We start from the raw sequence: 19,784 nt of genomic DNA, 5'->3' as shown, positions 1-19,784 counted from the left end.
CTGGACCAGCTGGACTTTCCCTAAAAGAACAGTCACAGTCTTCTTCTGCAGATGGTCTTGTTGTGTTTGCCTACATGGACTTGACTGGCATGTCCCTGCAAAGATGCTGCAGTGCAGCATGATTTGCGTCTGGTTGGATTTAATTTATCTAGCGCCTCTCCAAGGAGAGCAGTGGCAGATGTGACTGTTTTGGCTCCAGATGTGAAGCGGCGCATGCTTCCCCTGTGTGGAGCTGCTGCAGTGTCTGCTTGGCTCTCAGGCAGCCTATGCTTCACGTGGATTTCAGTGTGTGTGTGTGTGTTTTTTTTTTCCATGTCTGAGGCTTCCAGAGACACTGGTGACACTTCATCTGATATCAGTGGCCTCTCAAATGTCACAACATGTACCCAGACATGCAAGTGCACACACAAACACACACCGCTACGTGCCCTCTGATATGTGCACTGCATTCAAACTTCAGCAGGTGAAATCAGAGCAACAATAGGATTCCCTCAACATGAATTGTGGCTGCAATCAACCAATCACAGTTGGAAATGTGTTGTAAATACGATAATGGTACTTTAGAACAGTGGTTCTCAGCCTTTTCAGCCTGTGACCCAGAAAAGAAAGGTTCCAGTGCCCGAGGACCCCCACTGTACCTGAAGGTGGTTGAACACAGACTTGAACATTGAAGAACAGTCATGTGGAGACAGGACCATCTATGAGGGGGAATAAAGGGGAGAGCTCTTTGGGGAGCATCCATAACGTCAACAACATGATGGTCCATTGTTCTATGAATCTGTGATAACCACATTTATTTATTCATCTGAATAATATCCACTGTTAACCAGTGTATATTTGCACCATAGTATATACTCATCTTAAAGATGTAAATTCTTGTTTTAATCAGGGATAAAAATGGGTTAAAAGGGACCAAAAATGGTGGAAAAGCTGGTGAAATGGGATTTTAAAAACCATAAAAATTGGTTAAAAGTTGTAAATTAGAGTGGGCAAAAAACAGACAGAAAAACGTGGTGGAAAGGGTTTATAAATGCCGGAAATGTGGCAAAAATGTGCATAAAATGCATTGAAATTTTAATGAAGAAGTGGCAGAAATGAGAATAATGGAGCAAATATCTACTAAAGGTCCCATATCATGCACAGTACACCTCCACATGAACAAATAGTGCATACACTACAGTATGTTCATTGTGGAGGTGCAGCTTCGGCAGCAGGCACTTCCTGGAGGGGGCGGTTCAGACGTAACGTCAGTTTGGAACAAACCGCTCGTTTTTCAGAAGAAGGTGGAGCAGCAGCTCAGAGAGCAGGATTATTAAGGATTTCTCAGAGATGCAGGAAGGAAGCCCATCAATACTTTGGGTGTGTTTTTGATAAAGATAGTAATAAGGTTAAAAGCTGAAAAAAAGTTAATTTGAATGATATAGGCCCTTTAAAAGGAGCAAAAATAAGGCAAGAAAAATTGATGAAAATAGGTTAAACTATGACAAGTTTGGTTCGGTCGCAGAAATATGGCAAAAATAAGCCAAAATGCGCTCAAATTGTTCTAAAAATATTTCTTGAAGGCATCTGGCGACACCCCTCCTAGTGTCTCGTGACCCAAAATAGAGTCCTGACCCCTAGCTTGAGAAAACCTACTCGAGATAATCTACAGTATGCAATCTCTACATAATCTAAAGGCCAAACTGGTTTTAGTCCTTAAAAAAATGTTAGTATAATATGATATTTTAATGTTTATAATTTTTTAATAAGGATGTGAATAATTAGAGTCATAAAATGGGAGTCGATACCTTTTACACCATTTTACTTTGTTACTTCAATATTTTGACTTATTTGACAATGCCCCAACCTAATCCAGCTCTAAAGCAAACTCAAGCAGTGAAAAAGGGATGATTGAACACAAAGAATAATTACAGTGATGCACAATATTTTTTTTATGCAGCAGAAAACATTTAAGCAGGTACTGTTAACAAATGTGTTGCTTGGTTTCATGCAACAACTAGTATTTGCAAACTATTGAGGGTTTCTCTCTAAAGTCCTGACATTTGCAATGTGGGTTCTGAATGATTGTGGCTGTTCAGTAGAGATGCTGAGTTGGACGGAGATCTGGAGAATTTAGTAGAAGTAGAAAAACTGCTGTTCCTAAATTCTAGTTTCTTTTTTTTTTTCTTTCTTACCCTGCTAAAGAAGTCACTGCCAACAGGGAATAGTTTTCCCATTAAAGTGGGAATGTGGTGCCCACTCCGACTTATCTGCAGTAATGCAGCCACACACACACACACGCACGCAGCACTGTGAACTCTCACACTTCTGACACACCCAGCTTTAACTTTAATGTAATTTGACTTTATCAGCGTTCCAAAGCAACAACACATTAAACAGTTGGTCAAAAATTCTCTACAATTTTTGACGAGGAGGAGAGTTTTCAATCTTCAAGAAACCAAATTTATATTGAATCAAAAAGAGAAAGAAGCTGCTTAAACGGTTTCCACCACTAAATGACTCTCACTGTAAATGTTCTTTAGTGCTGATGCTTCTCTGCTCTGTTTATTGCTAATGAGGCACTTCTCTATGAAGTAATTCAGCTCAGTAATTTGGATATTGAGCAGCGCAGGTGTCCTTTCCTTGATTTACTCCAAGAACATAAAGACACATTAAGAAATAAGACAAAAAAAAAAAATGTTACGAGAGGAAGTGACCTGTAACATGAAGTATTACTGCTTTGCTTCAGCCTGTTTAGTTTTGCCAACCTAAATACCTAAATTTTATTCCCACACCCTCAGTTTATATGAGGTGGTTCTGCCCAGTAAGAAATGGATTAAAGCTTCACTTAGTACCGTCACTAAAATATAATGTGCAATAAGCCAGGCTTTGGTTTCAAATTTGTTCTAATCTAGAGAGGTTGCCATTTTATTTGCGCATTATCTTTTTAATGTGTCACATTTCGAAAAAAACATCCTGAACCTCCTGAGTGAAGTTCTGAGCTGAAGTATATCAGGCGAGCCTTTTGTCTTTGCTCCTTTCTCCTGATACTGAAACATTAAAAAAGGTCAACTTTTAAAACTATTATTAAAAGAAGCAAATAACCCCAAACAAAACACAAACGGAACTCCTCAACACCCTCATTTTTAAATACTGTGCAGTAAATACAACAAGAATATCTAAGTCACAGCTTTTGTTGTGTTAACAGTTTCTCCAATGTTCAGAGAAATAATAGTGACAGACTACAACAGATTAGAAACCCTTAAATTAAGTGTGTTAACCAATATTAATACAATATAATAATGGGTAATTCTACGGTTAAGATCGCAACATACTACATTGCAATTGGGTCGATAATGCTTGACCAGTAGATCAGTTCCCCAACCACTAGGCTATGGACCGGTATCCGGAAGGTGGACTATTTGCAACTAAAATAGGAAGAAAAAAAAAAATCCAGAAAATGCACATTCTGCCTTTGGGTTCATATTTCCTTCACTGTATTTGATTAGACTTGACTTTGATTAGCGTGTGCACACACCACTACACGACCCACGTGTAAACGTAATGTGGATTAGCCCCATCTCAACTTATTCTTTCCTTAAAAGCAAATGTTGTCTATACAATAACATACCTGCTGGTGGTGCGTGTGAAGTACGGTCTATCGTTGACCGAGGGGACAGACTCGTCCATTAACGGATACGACTTGATAAAGGTCAACGTGTCATCAGGGAATGTGGTGGACGACTTGTAGGCTGCGGCTGAGCCTTCACCAGCACAGCAGCCAGGCCTGAGCAGCAATAAGAGCACAGGAGAGGAAAAAACAAAACCTGGGTCACTTCAAAGAAATAGGAATTGGAAAATAATCATTGTCTATTTAAAAAATGCATCTCTAACCTGGGCTTTGGGACCTGCTCCTCAGGTACAGGTGTCCACGCTGTCTCACTGTTTCTCTGCTCCTTGAATTTGCCACTGAAGGCCTTCTCGATGTCATCCATGTAAAAAGCACAGACGGCTGAGCCTGTGATGCTGTTGAAGGATCAGCAAAAAACGCCAAGAAGTTAAAAGATCCAGAATCCCCTGCTTGTCTTTCTTTCATTGTTCATTGAAAACAAATAACCAGTCTCAACTATATAACATGTGCTTTTAATCTGTCCTTAGGAATGTTGTTGACCACAGTAGTAGCGAAAGTGTTTGTGATTTATCACTGGAAAACTGCACATAACTTTTTTTGGGTCTGGATTGTTGAGTTGTGCTTCTTTCCTTAAATACATGTTTTCCATAACCCCCTCATTGGAGAAACACAATAGAGGGATGCGTAGATAACGTGACCTTTTACTGAATGTTTAACTGAAAATAAATAGAAGCTGCACAACTAAACATACTTTAAAGCTTCACAGAATATGAAGCCCTTTTAAGAAATGACAGAAAACTAAATACACAAATGTTTGAAAACCAAATGAAATGAGAAATCTGCTCAGCTTTGTTTTACAGCGGTTGACATCCAGCTGTTATGACACCATCCCAATGAAACGCAAACATGTTCCACCATTTGATCTGTTGTGCTTTGTGTATTTTGGTTGTGCATGCCCCACCCGCACACCATTTATGTGCACCCCTGTCCATAAGGATTTGCATTCTGTTGTTAATTGGTTTTAATTTATGCATCAGCAGACAGCAGAGTTTAATGGGAAACTTTCAAAAAACCCAATTTCACCTGTTTGCCTGTGTGGTGAAAACTCCAAGCACCGCCGGCCGGTGGTTTATCTGCAGCACATTGGTCAGTGACTGCAGAACATCAAAGTAAAAGAAAGAATCGCCCGGCACAGAGCAGTTCAGCCTTGCTTTCAGGAAGGAAGTCCAGTAGCGTTCCAGGACCCTCGGTGAGCCTCCGTTATCGTTCTTACAAACACGAGCGACTCTGGAGAAAACAACCTGAGGAGAAGAGCAGTGGAAATCATCACGTGACAACACAGCAGGGAATTAAAAGTCAGACAGAGCTGACATTTAGTACGGAATGTGGTTTGATTGCCAAGTAGTGTTGTTCCACTTCATCCTCACCTTGCCAAGAGTTGTGTACTCGACTGCGATCTCACTAAAGAAAAAGTACACGTAGTTCCCGTACTCAATGGCGTGGAGGAAATGAGGCTCTGTAGGAGGAGGAGAAAAGACAGTGCGAGATGTCAGTGGTTGGTTGTAAACAATCTTTAAATAGGCTTTAAAAACAGAAATATTAATTATAACACGTGCATCTTTGAAGTCAACTTGACCTGGATAACCTTCATAAACATTAATCTTTAACAATATTGCTTAATTAAAATGCTGTAATGTTATTTGTTCATGTAAGACTGGTTAAAACTTGAAGAACAACCACTCATCTTTAGCTGGACTCAGTCACAGGTAAAAGTAACTTTAGTGCTTAAGATGATAGCGATCTAAAAGCAGCAGAAACCTGGATAAATCTGCAAGCCTTTATATCCTACAGCTCCAGATAAATGTTGTGTTTCAAAATAATCTAAGTTGGAGACTCACCTCGCAACCACTTGGAGTCATACTTTACTGTACGCAGGACGGGGCTACTCTCTCCCAGGCTTCTGTAAATCACTGCATCGCTTGCCAAGAAATCCGTCATGGTGGCCGAGTAGAAATCTCCACCTAAGAAATGGAGGAGAAGACATGAAGTACTAAGCAAATACCAATGACCGACTTTCACTAACTTTCTATTTGTTCAGACTAAATGTCTTAAACTTACATATCACAATTGTCTTTTTCTTAGTCAGTATGATTTTTGTACAAATTCAAAGCTCGCTCAGTATTATGTTCTACTTTTTCTAATCTTAAACAGTTCAGAATGTGAAACAGTTTTTACTGCAGGTGTAGTTCCTTAAATCAAACCAGAGTTTATTGATGTCAGAAAACTTGAGGATTTGCCATGAATACAATACATAGCTCAGTTGATTTCAGCCGTTACAGTGTCTACACCAATATTCCTGCTGAAAACTAGTCATTATGGGCAATTATTAACCATATATTGTGACTTTTTTGTGTCTTTGCTGGTTAACCATTGTCTGTATTAAACAAAAAAAGGAAATTATCACTGCATTTTAAGGAACAATTAAAGCATTTTTTTTTTTTTTTTACATAATTTTTTTAGATTTGCTATGGCATAAGTTGTCTGGTCCCCTGTGTCTTTTTATTTATTTTATTGGTTTTTAATGTGTTTTTATTTCTATTTATTCTTTTATACTCATTTAGTGGTGAAGCTCATTTGCATTGTTTTGGTTTTACTGTTTTTATGATCTCATGTGCAGCACTTTGGAAACGTTTTGTTGTTTAAATGTGCAATATAAATAAAGTGGATTGGATTAGAATTGGGAGCCAAATGGAGATACACAACAATCCTTCCATCCATTCATCCAAAACCCACGTGAGCATGGGGAGAACATGCAAACTTCATTACTACACCACCGTGTGCACCAAATAACACTCCTGTAGAGCTATAAACGTCCAATAATTTAAAAAAATGAGGTGATTTTCCAATGTTTGCCATGAACCACGAGAGCACAAACTCTGCAAACTACAATATATTAAGTCTGAAATTGAAGTGCAATAACAAAGCATGAAAAAAAGATGTTATAAAACATTAAAAACACAGATAGGACTTGTCCGGCTTAAAATAAATTACATGCAGTCACTCACCTGCAAACAGACCAACGTTAGACTGACGGGACTCAAAGGGGCAGCGAGCCTGTCCCACCACCTCCTCTCCTTCCTGCTCCAGTGTGGACATCTGAACCATAGAAAAGGAGACAAAAAAACACTCAAAGGCTCAGTACAAAGCTGTAACACTGGGACATAAAATAAATGTCCATCGTCTGTTTACACGTGTCAACTGTTCAGGTTGCAGCTGCTCTGACGACACAATCAGCTCTGAACAACAAAACCCACGGCATGAGGGCTGGGGACGAGAGTGGAAGATGTGCACCAATTTATTGTGCAATGAAAACATGTGCATTGTAAAGATTACTGTAATGTGTTGTGTTGATCGAGTGTGTGAAATTACAGGCACCTCTGTTACGAGTGCAGAAGCCCATTTATCTGTCAGCTGCAGATATTACACTGCTGTTTCCCAACTTGTCGTTAACAACGGTGTAAACATCCAATACGACAATAAGAGAGTCAGAAGGAGGTGTGAGACCCTCTGTGACCATTAAGGTGAGTGACACATACTGCACGTGTGTGTTCGAAGGTTCATTACTACATGGGCTCAGCTAATGTTTCCCTCATCACATGTTTAATTGTGCCTCATTTGTTAGTTTGCCAGCGTGAGTGTCAAACTGGCTGTTAATGGAAACGAGCTGATCAGCTAAAACATTAGAGGGCGTGTCAAACACAAAAAACAAAACTGGCCCTTAAGACTAGAGCAGTGGTTCCCAAACTTTTCACAGTTCTGTATCTCTTCAGACATTTAACTTGAAGCCATGTACCCCCTACTGCTGCACATGCAATGCTTTTTTAACCTTGTGGGGTTGTTTGGAATTCAAATTAAGTCCCATTTTGTAAAATAAATCATGAGAGAATCGTATCGTGAACCCAGTATCTTGAATCGAATCGTATCGAGAGTTGAGTGAATCATTACATCCCTACTAGATGGCTATTGTGGCCTCAGAGTTGTTTGAAATGAGAACATGGGGAACGTAAGAAGCTTAAAAAGCATTTTGACAATGCTCGAGCATTTCCCAAACACACTCTGGTCTTTATAACGTGTTGCATCCGGTGCACATCATGGTGTACTGATGGCTTTCCAAAAGAACGAACCCATCCCCAGCGAAAGAGAGCCATCTGATCATTTTCTGAACATCAATTGTGTTGAGATATTCTAAGACAAGTGGGCGGCGGGTTAATGGCTGCTTTGTGTACATGTGAAAAAAAAACCCATCATCCAGCAGAGGGGAAAATAGGCAATCTAGAAAGCCGCACAACGCAACTCTGCCATCTAATTTGTGCATAAATGCCCTAGAGCCTCTGTACAAAAACATTTGGAGTCTCTCAGAGGCACATGTGTTTACTCACTACTGCATTGCTGAACCTGATGAAATCCCACACAACAGCGCTGCCTTAAATATCATTTCTGTGTTACAAAATGTGCAGTTTTTGTTCTGATTTTCTTTCTAAATTGTTTCCTCCTCCATCTATGTAATTATACATAATCAAAAATAAATAATTAATTTTGTAAATATGTCATTTTTATGTAAAATACGGTTAAAGGGGAAGTTCAAAAAATCTGTGAGTGGTTGGAATGGGTTTTACAATTTCACTTTTGACACAAATATTAGAAAAAACAAACTAAAAAACAACAAATGTGGTTATTTTAATGTTCGATCTAAAGTAAAATGACTTCAGCCTTGATGGCTTGTAATCGGAGGGTCACCAGTTCGAATCCAACCCTGGGCCATTAACCTCAACTGCTTGTGTTGTATGTCGCTTTGAATAAAATTGTCTGCTAAATAAAATTGTAGAATTAAGAATAAAATTGTCACAGCTGATGACCAAACGTAACTGGACGGGTCATTAGCCCTGCAGGCACATGAACAAGAACATTTTCAGTCAACTTCCTTTCCCTTTACTGTAAAAAGATGTTAATTAAAAACACTGTTTTCTTCAGACTCGTCTGCGGCGCTGCATGATTACAAATAGGCGTCCATTTAATATATGAGATTAAAACATTTAAATCCCAGACTGCCATCCCTCAGGTCAATTGTATACATTAATATGGATATATGGTTAATATTTGTCCACAACTATGTGCAAAAAAGGCATTGGGATACAGACTTAATGGGTTAGTACACCAGGAACCATGTACAGTAGGCTCGTTAGAGCCCGATATGTAACAACGACCCAAAATGTAACAAGACCTAAAATGTTTAAAAAAAAAAAAATACAATAAAATAAATTTAAAATGTTTTTATAAAACCTGAGATTTGATAACTGGTTAATAATGTCACAAGATTCTGACCCCTAAACATAAAAATGTTTTGCCTTATATAAATATATATAAATACATATGAAGGTAAGAAAAAAAAAAAGTTACCAAAAATGTCAAGGTTCTCCAAAAGGTTTTAACAATACATATATGTACAGTATATACTTACTCTATGATGTAATAAAGTTATTACTCTAGGGGAAACATGTTCGGCAGCCCCATAATGTATCAATGATGGCAAAACATTTTTACATTATTTGTTTGTTACATTATTGACCAGTTGACCAATAACAATTTGGGTCTTGTTACATTTTGGGTTATTGTTACATATCGGGCTCTAACAGGGCTTTTAATACCTTTTTGTTGTACGGCTTTGGAAACATGAACCAAACTTTATCATTTATATACCATATTATGATCCCTTTGACATTACCCATGCATGCCTTAGGACCAAATAAATCCTTTCAACAAACTACCAGTTCAAAACACTCCAAGTGGGAGGAACAAACATGTCAACTAAAAGAATGTCCAGAAAAATGTCTGCAATGACATGAAAAACCTTTTGACATGGATTTTTATACGTAAAAGGAATATAAATATGCCCTTGGAGTAGGATATCCATCACTACTCCATCTTCTTCTGAAACAGATAATTATCACCAGAGAAAAGGATGAAGGCTGCCAGGCACAGATATGAGTTTCACAGACACACAAGAAGAATGTTGTGAACACTGCAAAACGTCAGATTTTTTACTAAAATGGAGTCTGCAGCAGGAAGGGCGATAACACTTGAATGGAGGTCTGCAGCTTCTCTGCAGGACAGTTAAGGACATGTGAGACAGAGAAAAGTATTCTATGACTATCGCAGCCTGTGAAGAGGCTGTGTTTTCTTTATAAGGCTCCAGAGTATGCTGAGTGATATTAAGTGCTGACCATCAGCTGCCCAGAGGAGGAGATTAACTGTGACACCCATTTACAGCATTTAAAGGGTCACACTTTTCCAAACACCTGCATAATCAAAAACACAGGAGCACATGTATACAACAATATTTAGAGCGTTTGTTTGTCCTCTAAAATGGATTATTATTAACAACATGCCTCCTTTACCCTAATTGCAATTAGCCACAATCTTAGAAAAATATATGTACTTATATTAAGATTAATCTAGTTATTATTACTGATACTAATAATTATTAGTATTAATAATAATTAGTTATTAATACTAATAATAACTAGATTAATATTGGACAACATGTAAGTAAAGGATACAGTTGTTTAAGATTGTGTGTTGTTTTAATTTGTAAAAAAAATCATTTTAAAATAAATTTTAATCAATATTTTTTTCTTTTTAATAATTTTTTTTTAATATGCAACCCCACATGGGGTCCAGACTCCAAGGTTAAAAAACTGCTGTACGCCATTGTAACTATATTGTATCGAAAAATTTAGATTACAAAGCCTTTATACGCACTGTAAAAAATCCTATTGTTTGTTGCATTGTATTTAATGTTGTCCATATCTTTGTTTGGTGAATTAAATGTCTGAAGATCTTTCCTATATAACATTTCGAGAGTGGCCTTTTATTGTGGCCACCCAGAGGCACACCCGTGCAATATGATGCTGTCTAATCAGCATCTTGATATGCCCCACCTGTGAGGTGAATGGATCATCTCTGCAAAATAGAAGTGCTCACAAACACAGATTTAGACAGATTTGTGAACAATATCTGAGAGAAATAGGACTTTTGTGTTAATAGAAAATGTTAAAGATCTTTGAGTTCAGCTCATGAAAAATGGGATCAAAAGCAAAAGTGTTATATTTTTGTTCAGTGTATAAAATGAGTCAAAAAAAAAAAATAAAAATCTTTGCTACTTTGACCAGCTTAAGCCTTTCCTTTGTGGTTTTAAAAGGGTATCATTGTTACACTTGATGCTTTAAAAATGCTTTATTTTAATATAATAAACATAACCTGAAGTATCTTAATTTCTTGTTTACAAGTGAATAAAATCTGGTTAGTGAGACATTCAAGACAGGCTGGGCACAGCATTTAAATAAGAATCAGAATCCACTTTATTTGGTTCCAACAATGATCCTCATTCCAATTACCTTTACTGTACACACACACACACACGCACACACAGCCAATAGCAAAGTAAATGAAAACATTACAATGTAGTAAAGATAAAGTGAACTAGCTGAGAAGTAACATCGTTTATTGTTTAGTTACACTTATGGTTTTATGACAAGTCAGTAGGTGGCAAACTCATGTGGTTTCATGGAAATTGGTTTTAAATCAGGAATTATTTTAGGTATTGGTTCCAAAGAGAGCAAAACTCCTGATCTAAAGCATAAGTTTGTCTCTAACTTTGCTGTGCATAATATGAACAGCAGGCGTTTTATGACTACCTCTCTCTAATTTGTTATGCAATCTATTGGGAAGCCCATGCCTCTGGGTTTCACCCCCCCTGAACTTTTAATATGAATGTTGTGATTAGTTAATAAATAAATATAGCGGGGGGAAAAGCAACACAAATGTAAAGTCTGGAGTTGATCAACTCTTCCTTGGCTTTGAGACTCCTTGCACTGTATGATTTACAAACCGTGCAGTAGGCCTCTTAATTCTTTCTTAGCCAATAATCGCTCTAAAACATACCCAAAAACAATGATGTCAGTCACACCAACTTTTCACCAAAACATCATCCTGGTTTTATTTGACAGATTTCAGGGAGGGAGCAACATGTGAGGGAGCTGCATGTAAGGGTACTCACACATAACATACAACCATCAGTGATATTTAAATATCACAGGACCAAAAACACTACAGTGACTCAGTCTACTCTCTAAAATCTTCTTAATGCATATGAATCATCATCTAATAGGTGTAAAAAACACATACAAAATGCAACATGTGTACCGTTAACAGGAAATTGCAGCTATGTTTCCTCTTTATAAATCCAGAATGTTTGCACACTTGTTTGCAATAGTAATTCAAACTATTTTTAATAATGTTGACGTGTTTGCAGTAAGCACTGACAGCCACATTTTTAATAAAGCTGACAATATAAGTGTATGACCTCTCTCAGAGGTATGGTTTGAGAGTTTCATATAACAGAGCAGTGTGCTTTTTCCTTTGTTTATAAAACACTAAAAGGCTTATGTTGCGTAAACATATTCTACCTTTATTTGACTTTATGGTCATATATTTTTATGACATACATTTATTGCACCATTTATCATTATATACACTACAACGTTAGCAAAAAATGTTGTGGACTTGGATGGATATTTCTATGAAAACATTTCCTCTCACATCCAAACACTGGATGGAACTGGTCAGCTAGAATCTGTATTCAACTTGGGGGGGCATTATTAACACCTTCGGCTTTAAACTGCTGGACATAGACATCTTTTATCAGATAAATCCATACTACAGGACCTATTGATCAATAAATCAAAGATCATTTACTAAAAAACCTGATGTAAATTTTGACATTTTGTTTTCATTTCCACCATAAACACAATTTGTTTACATTTCCATGCATTGCATTGTGGGATGTAGAGTTGTAGAGAGGGGTACATAGAAGTGTTTTTACTTAATTCTGAATTCATAATGAATGCCAGGAACAAACTAGAACAAAAAATGGTGTCAAGCGAATCACCAGGGTAAGAATGAAGTAAAAACACTTCCATCCATCCAATTACGGCACTCCAGTGTTGACAGTGGTGATCCAAACAAAACTTTCAAACAGCAATTTTAAGCACATTTTCTTTCTTTTTGGAGGAAATGATCTTTCATTTATTGATGTACGAGGCCTGCACTATGATTTCATCTAATTAAAGATTGTCGATGGTAGCAACTTTAAGCTTAAATCAATGCTGTACACTTAAATACAGTTATGCTATTTCTTAGTCCAAAACAACACTTTGAAACACCAATTAGTGACTTATTGTTCACAGTAAAATCAGGATGTGAAGAGTTTTTTAGTTCCCAGAGGGAAGAACACAGAACTGGGTCATGGGTGTCACAATGTTTCTCAGTCTTCCTTCAGTCTTTAAATGGGCAGTATTATAAAAAAATACTATATAATGGTTTTTACAGTGATATACATTCCTTTAGCTTCATTAAGAGGGCCAAAGTTGAAAAACTTCTGTTTCCTCTCTCCCTTGTTATTCCACATTTTGTAAAAAGTCAGCTCCAAACTGGCGAGTTGGATTTTTCACGCGTTGTGAAGTCACAAAGCGGAAACTCCTCCTCCTGACAATCCTGGCTCTTCCTACCCTATAAGAATGTGAGCTCCTCCCTCTCAAACTACCTCACAGCATAGCAAAGGAAGATTGATATTACAGTTAATATCTTTACATTTAGTATATAGATAATCCAGTATATTACAGATAAACCGAAGAGCGCTCACAATCAGTTTCATTTTTAGTAGCCATTATACCACCTTGTATCGCCTTTATGGGATGATCTGACGTGCAGTTGGACAAAACAATAGACTATTGTACAGGTATTAAATGGACTATTCATGTGACCAGAAAAGGTAAGGAGGAGAAGTAAGCGGTATAGCAGCTCATGTGAGTGTTCGAAACAGCTGACTCAGCTGATAGTTCAGAGTTTATTTCCCTGCGGTGCAGAGTGAGCGGTCACAATCAGTTCCATTTTTAGCAGCCGTTATACCGCTTCGAATCGCCTTCATGGATTGATCTGACGTGTTTGTGACACAAATGCGATGGACAAAACAGCGGACTATCGTCTTAAATGGAATATTTCTGTGGTCAGTAGATGTAAGGAGAACGAAGACTTTTAATGATTTACTGCTGCTGTGATAAACCAACATGTTTACGCCCAAAAACAGCCTGTTTTTAGGAGCGCTCTGAAAGTGACTTTTCAGAAAGTTATCATACTGGACCTTTAAGGTAATAAACAATGCAAAAAAATCTAAGTGGTCGCAGTTGCTTTTTTCCATCAAAGTTCGCCAGATATTCCATGACGCAGGTGGCCAATAGAAAAAAAAGCATCAGTAATAGCTCAGATATTAAAAGGAAAGCGTCATGCAGCGTTTGGTACAATCACTTCATGAAATTACATGTAACTCCATCAGTCACCGGCTTGAAAGTGTATTTTTCTGATAATCACACTTGAAAGACTTCGTCATCTGAAAACGTATCTAAAATTGAAGCAGAGGAGCAGCCCAAAGCAGAAGCTTATTTTACCTTGTAATTACGGCAGGTGGGGTTGAAGGCGTTGGTGCCACATGCAAACAGCATCTCGTCGTTGCGTGGCACCAGAACTTTGATGTAGTTGTAACATTCGTCCTGTGAAGAAACAACACAGTGACTTTTTGCGTAGATGTAAATTTAGATCCTTCATGCACTACAAATGACACTCAGGAGAGTTTAAATGTTTGGTAACACTTTACTTGAACTTTTATACATAAGGCTGACATTATCTGTCATTAGCATGAACAACGTGTCATGAAGGTTGTCATTAAGTGTTGTTCGCTAAATTATGACACATTTGAAGCTTTGTAGGCATTTTTCGGGTTAGGTGGAGGGATCTAGTGGGGTTAGGTAGGATCAGGGGCAGGGTATACAATTATGTTTTAAATTACTCATGTTCAATTATAATGACCAGCATTTTTTCCAATTACAATTAAATCAAAATTGTTTTTTTTTATCCTCAGAGAGTCAACTACAATTGCATTCTCAATTACTAAACTTATTTTAATTAATGGCAATTACTGAGCCTGAAACAAATAACCTAATAAAAGTTAACCTTCCTCCTGTGTTAGCATTCTGTTAGCATCTCTTATGATAACGGGTCCTAAATCAGCTGTAAAACACACAAAAAACGTATTTCTTTTCCATCTATTGCTTACTTTGTAAGGCTTCCTAATCAATGAAAACATTGGTTTTAATATTTTTGGTGTAAGCATCTGAGCCTTTATTGTGTCAGTACACCCCTTGATTTTTATAGAATTTTCATGACAATTAAAATGAGAAAGTCAATTATCTGAACTCAACTACAATTTAACTACAATTACGACAGCAACAGATTTTTAAAACTACAATCACAACATAATTGTAATTAATTATCAATTAGGCAATCGCAATTGTAATTGACCCCAATCCTGGTTAGGGTTAGGAGTTAGGGCAGGGGTCTGCAACCTGCGGCTCTGGAGCCTCATGTGGCTCTTTGACTATTTTGCAATGACTCCCGAGAGCTATAAAAATATTAAAATAACAAATTGTTATTTCTTACAGAGGGCATTAATCATAAATGACATTGTCACTAAATAAAATCATGATATAACAATTTAAAACCTAAAAAAAAAAAAGATTGCATTGTGCAATAACTCTGCCACCTTCCTATTTCACCTCCTGTAACCTCTAAAGTCCATCAACTTTCCTTGCATCTATGGTTAACCTTAAGTTTTAAATCCCTGGTAAGATAATGAAACCAACAAAAAGACTATTCTGGAAGAAAACGGAGATTTAATTTTTAAGGGTAAATATTTATCAAAATTATTTTAACTGTATAGAATTTTATGTATTGTTTTCATTGAGGAGATACTTTTTCTGGCTCCGGAAGGACTTTAATCCAGGTGAGATTAGGCAAAATGGCTGATTTGAGAGTAACGGTTGCAGACCCCTGGGTTAGGGTAACCAATGGCACTTAATGACAGGTGTCATGTCATAATAATGACAGCGTAATGTCAGCCTCATGTATGAAACTTCAAGTGAAGTGTTCCCAACTGTTATCTCCAAGGTCGACAGGGAGAGTTGTATAATCTCCTGACCTAATGGCTGATTTTCAATGGCTTCTTTTGTCTACATTTGCTGTTTTCAAAACTTTTTGGTAAAAGAGGAAGTCATTAAATGAAGTAAACAATAAAAGTGTGCCGCAGGAGGATTTTACTCACGCTGTTTTTCCCTCTAACAGTGCACTTTTCCACATCCTTCGTCTTCCAAGTCAGCTTCTGAGGAAGAAACAGAGTCGACTGTTAGCTCAAAGACAAGCTGTTTCTCACATCCTGGCTCACAGTACTTTGCGTTCTTCAAGTGCCATTACGGGACAGCTGTGATGAAAATCTCATTAATTTCAATACATTTTACACACAGAAGAATGGGGAATGCCTGTGGCGGCCTGAGCAGCTCATCAGGGAGAAGCTGAATAGTGATAAAATCACGCCGCAGGATGAGTCTGGAACTGAAGGAATGTAAGCACAGACACACACTGGGGACACAGAAAACACACAAAGAAATACTAGAGTCTCTTAATGAGCAGATTTCAATTAGGTCAAATAAAAACCTTTAGCTAAAAGCCCCGCCCTGGATCTTTGGACACAACACACAACTTTCTGACGTCAGAATTTGTTGTCCAGAGAAAAGTTTTATCAACTTGTTAACAAGCATTTCCAGCTGAAGGATTATTGTGCTCCATGCCGACGCTGGCCATTTATTATCTCAAATTTACTCATAGTCTATCGATACAACTCATAAAAGCCTCAGACACATTTTAGGTCTGTATGAAGATCCATAGCAGTGTAATGGAGAACACATTATGCTCTATCTTAGGGATGCAATTTAATACCAACCTTAAAGTATCCACATGATTACCACAGCAGTTAATTGTATTGCAAATCAAATATCAGGTTTATTACCAGCAATATATCATCGTAGCCATAGAGTAACAATTCAACAATGGTATTGGATGTTGACTAGTGGAAATTGAAGAGAACTGGAGTTATTTCACACAATGTGCAGCTCTTGCTTGACTCAGAAATAAATCAAACAACAATATGGAAGAGTAAAAGATAAAAATAATTGATTGTAATTACAGTAAATTTGAAGAGAATAATAATAACTATTCCTGAGGTATAAATGTGCAAGATATGATAGGATGACTCTAGATCAGTGTTTCTCAAACGGCATCAAAAAACACACACTGAGATATAATTTAAACAATACCAACAACACACAAAAATGACAGCAAAAACACAAAATAAGAGAAAAAATATACTGAATAATACATAGAACAGAAAAACAACAAAATACACAAAATGACACCAAAAACACACAAAATAATGATAGAAATGATCTTGATTAGAACATGAACTGAAACTACAAAGGTCAGTCTTGGTCCGACATAAGGCGGGAGATGACTGGAAATAAATCTATTCAGGAGGCACTGAATACTGTTTCATTCCACTTATTTACAAAGTTAGATTCTTTAAAATGTGTTATTACTCATTCATTCCATCATTATGCTCTATTGTTGTTTTTTCCACAGATTTCTGAGTAAAATGTTGTTGTCGGACAAATGGGGAACATGGATTGAGAAATAAGAGAAAGGGGGTCATTGAGCCAAAAGAGCTCAAGCAGCACTGTTCTAGATCAGTGTTTTTCAACTGTTAGGTCGCCTGAAATTACTGAAAAATTAAAATATATTTTTTAAAACAATACACAAACATGATCAAAAACAAATTCTAGAAAAAAGTCTTTGGGATCGCCAGAAATTTCTTGAAATCAAAATGTGGTCACAATCCCGAAAAGGTTGGGAACCACTGCTCTAGATGACTAGCTATTCCAATTGTTACAAAAAAAAAAAAAAAAAAATTTACAAAAGAAGAAATTATATTTATATTTTATTTGCATACATATATATTAGTTTAAATAACATCCCATCAATTGATGATCTGACCCTCGGGTGAGATTTCTAGAACTAAAGGTGGCTCTTGAGGTTGAGACGCTTCCTAAACATGAAACTCAGAAACCAGTCTCTATGTTGCTGAGCCGCCTTCTTCCCTGGGGTCAGTTTGGAAAAGAAAAAACGCTGCTCAACTATGTAAATATTCAATGCGGTTCAGGGGGAGTCAGCATTATGGGAATAAAGCCTGCCTTATCCGCGCTTGATTTGGTTTACTAATAATTACTTTTGGCCACCCAGGCCTAGCAAGATTGGTGAAGGGAGAATGTGAATCAGCATGTGGGGTGAAAAATGACAAGCGATTTAAATAATGCATTTTGGAAGAAATTGAAGGCATTTAGGCTCATGCATTTTTATTTTTTGGTTAAGTCCATCACATGCTGATGGACTATTTATGGATAATGGATATAAGAAGCTATGGTTTCAATCATTTGGATGTTTTCTTTTAAATATTTGCCATCACACCAGAGATTCACTAGACATAATTATTGATAATCTACAGCAATATCCATAGCTAAGATCTCTTCCACATCTAGTGGCAGCCGTATCAGAAAAAAATACCCTTCATTTGGTAGAAACAACAATTCTAGGGCTTAGAGGGCTGTTGTTTTCAAAGAGTAATCATATTTGTCAAATGAGATTCAGATAAGTAGTGTCACTTCAACCACAGGAAGCTCACAGCTTCACATGTAGTGGATACTTGTCTGAAGAGAGATTGTTTCATACTAAAATAAAAAGCCACAAGGGAAGAGTTTGACTAAATGACAAAATAAAGGTTTTGTTCTTTCCAAATAAAACTGAAAATGTCCATGAAAGAAAACAGGTATTTATCAAAGCCTTTTGGAAAATCCTATTGCAACGTGGTCTATTCAGGTTAGTAATAAAAAAAACAAAAGCTATACAACACATCCCTCACACTCACGTACATGAAAGACAAAGAAAGAAAGAAAAAAAAACTTAAAATGTAAATAGTGAAAGCAAAAATGTTTCATCAAAGCAATTATCGTATTAAAAGATCGGCAACAATGTAACGCACAGTCATGAATTGAATATCAGACAAACAAATGTGATAAACAGATCATATGCAGATGCCAGTGAAAGCCAACAAGGTGAACAACAGAAGGTTTTCTAATCCACAGAATGGACAGGTTGTCCTACCTGCTGTGGGATTATCTGCTCAGACGAAGCGGCAAGGTTGATGGCAAACACATGGTCCCTGCAAGACAGAGTCAACACATTAGCACAGCCATCACAGGCGGCTTTTCATCAACCGATGCTTTTTGAATACAAAAATCCACATAATCTTTGATAGAACATTGCAACAAAAACAAACCCTGCTATAGCATGGACGGACATAAGATGTTTGTGTTCAGATGAACAGGATTGATCCCAGCTGTTGTAGCAGCACACTGGAGGCTGGATTACTCGACAAAGTTTATTAGTTTTTGGAACACAGGAAGTTCATTGAAACACTAAATGTTCTCCAATTAACAGCTACAGAACACAAAAAAAAAACAGAAGCTGTTGGATGGAGCTGGAGAAAATAATGCCATTCAAACTAAAAACATCATCACAACCAATTTCTTTTTTTATTAATCACGAGTTAAACGTAGCCAGAACCGTTGTAGAAAAGTAATTATAAGAAAGCTTAAAGATGGTGTTTATCAATAACGCCTCTTCGTACAAAGTTTAATGCAGCTGTCCTTCGATTCACTGCACATTTCATAAATGTCATTACGTCTGTGTAGACTAGATGAACAAGCTTTAATGTATTCATTCATCATTTTAAGGACCATAAAATGTCTAAAATACAAGTTATTTGTTATCATCTCAATGAAGTCAGAAGGTCTATAGTGGATAATTACATTTGATTAAGTTTTTGATAATGAAAAAATTATAAATAACTGATAACAGGTACAGTCTGCAATTGAAAGAACCAATCACCTTCATGTCTTGTCCTGGCCACACCCCCTTGGTCCCTCTCTTCTCCCGCATTCATACTCATGTGACATTGTTGTGAGCTCACTTTTCAGCGAACCTTATTTTTCTTTGGTGTGATTTTTTTTTTTTTTATATATATCCAATGCGCACTCAAGGTTTTGGGATTGTGGCTTTG

At 37.1% G+C, this 19,784-nt stretch overlaps 1 protein-coding gene across 5 annotated transcripts in view; it reads right to left on the bottom strand.

Moving 5' to 3' along the window:
* The window catches only part of sema6cb (semaphorin 6Cb), a 177,159-nt gene that overhangs the window by 55,246 nt on the left and 102,129 nt on the right, over window positions 1–19,784 (bottom strand). For all 5 annotated transcript variants that reach the window (XM_028469966.1, XM_028469970.1, XM_028469967.1 and 2 more), the window contains 9 exons: window positions 18,827–18,884; window positions 15,882–15,938; window positions 14,173–14,274; window positions 6,676–6,766; window positions 5,509–5,631; window positions 5,038–5,126; window positions 4,694–4,911; window positions 3,874–4,005; window positions 3,611–3,766 (listed from right to left, as the gene is read on the bottom strand). In XM_028469966.1, the coding sequence (XP_028325767.1) occupies window positions 3,611–3,766; window positions 3,874–4,005; window positions 4,694–4,911; window positions 5,038–5,126; window positions 5,509–5,631; window positions 6,676–6,766; window positions 14,173–14,274; window positions 15,882–15,938; window positions 18,827–18,884 (1,026 nt within the window). The remainder of the gene's footprint in view (window positions 1–3,610; window positions 3,767–3,873; window positions 4,006–4,693; window positions 4,912–5,037; window positions 5,127–5,508; window positions 5,632–6,675; window positions 6,767–14,172; window positions 14,275–15,881; window positions 15,939–18,826; window positions 18,885–19,784) is intronic.

Source organism: Gouania willdenowi, chromosome 16 (genome assembly GCF_900634775.1).
Source record: "Gouania willdenowi chromosome 16, fGouWil2.1, whole genome shotgun sequence".
NCBI lineage: Eukaryota > Metazoa > Chordata > Actinopteri > Blenniiformes > Gobiesocidae > Gouania > Gouania willdenowi.
This window is presented reverse-complemented; position numbering and strand designations above follow the sequence as displayed.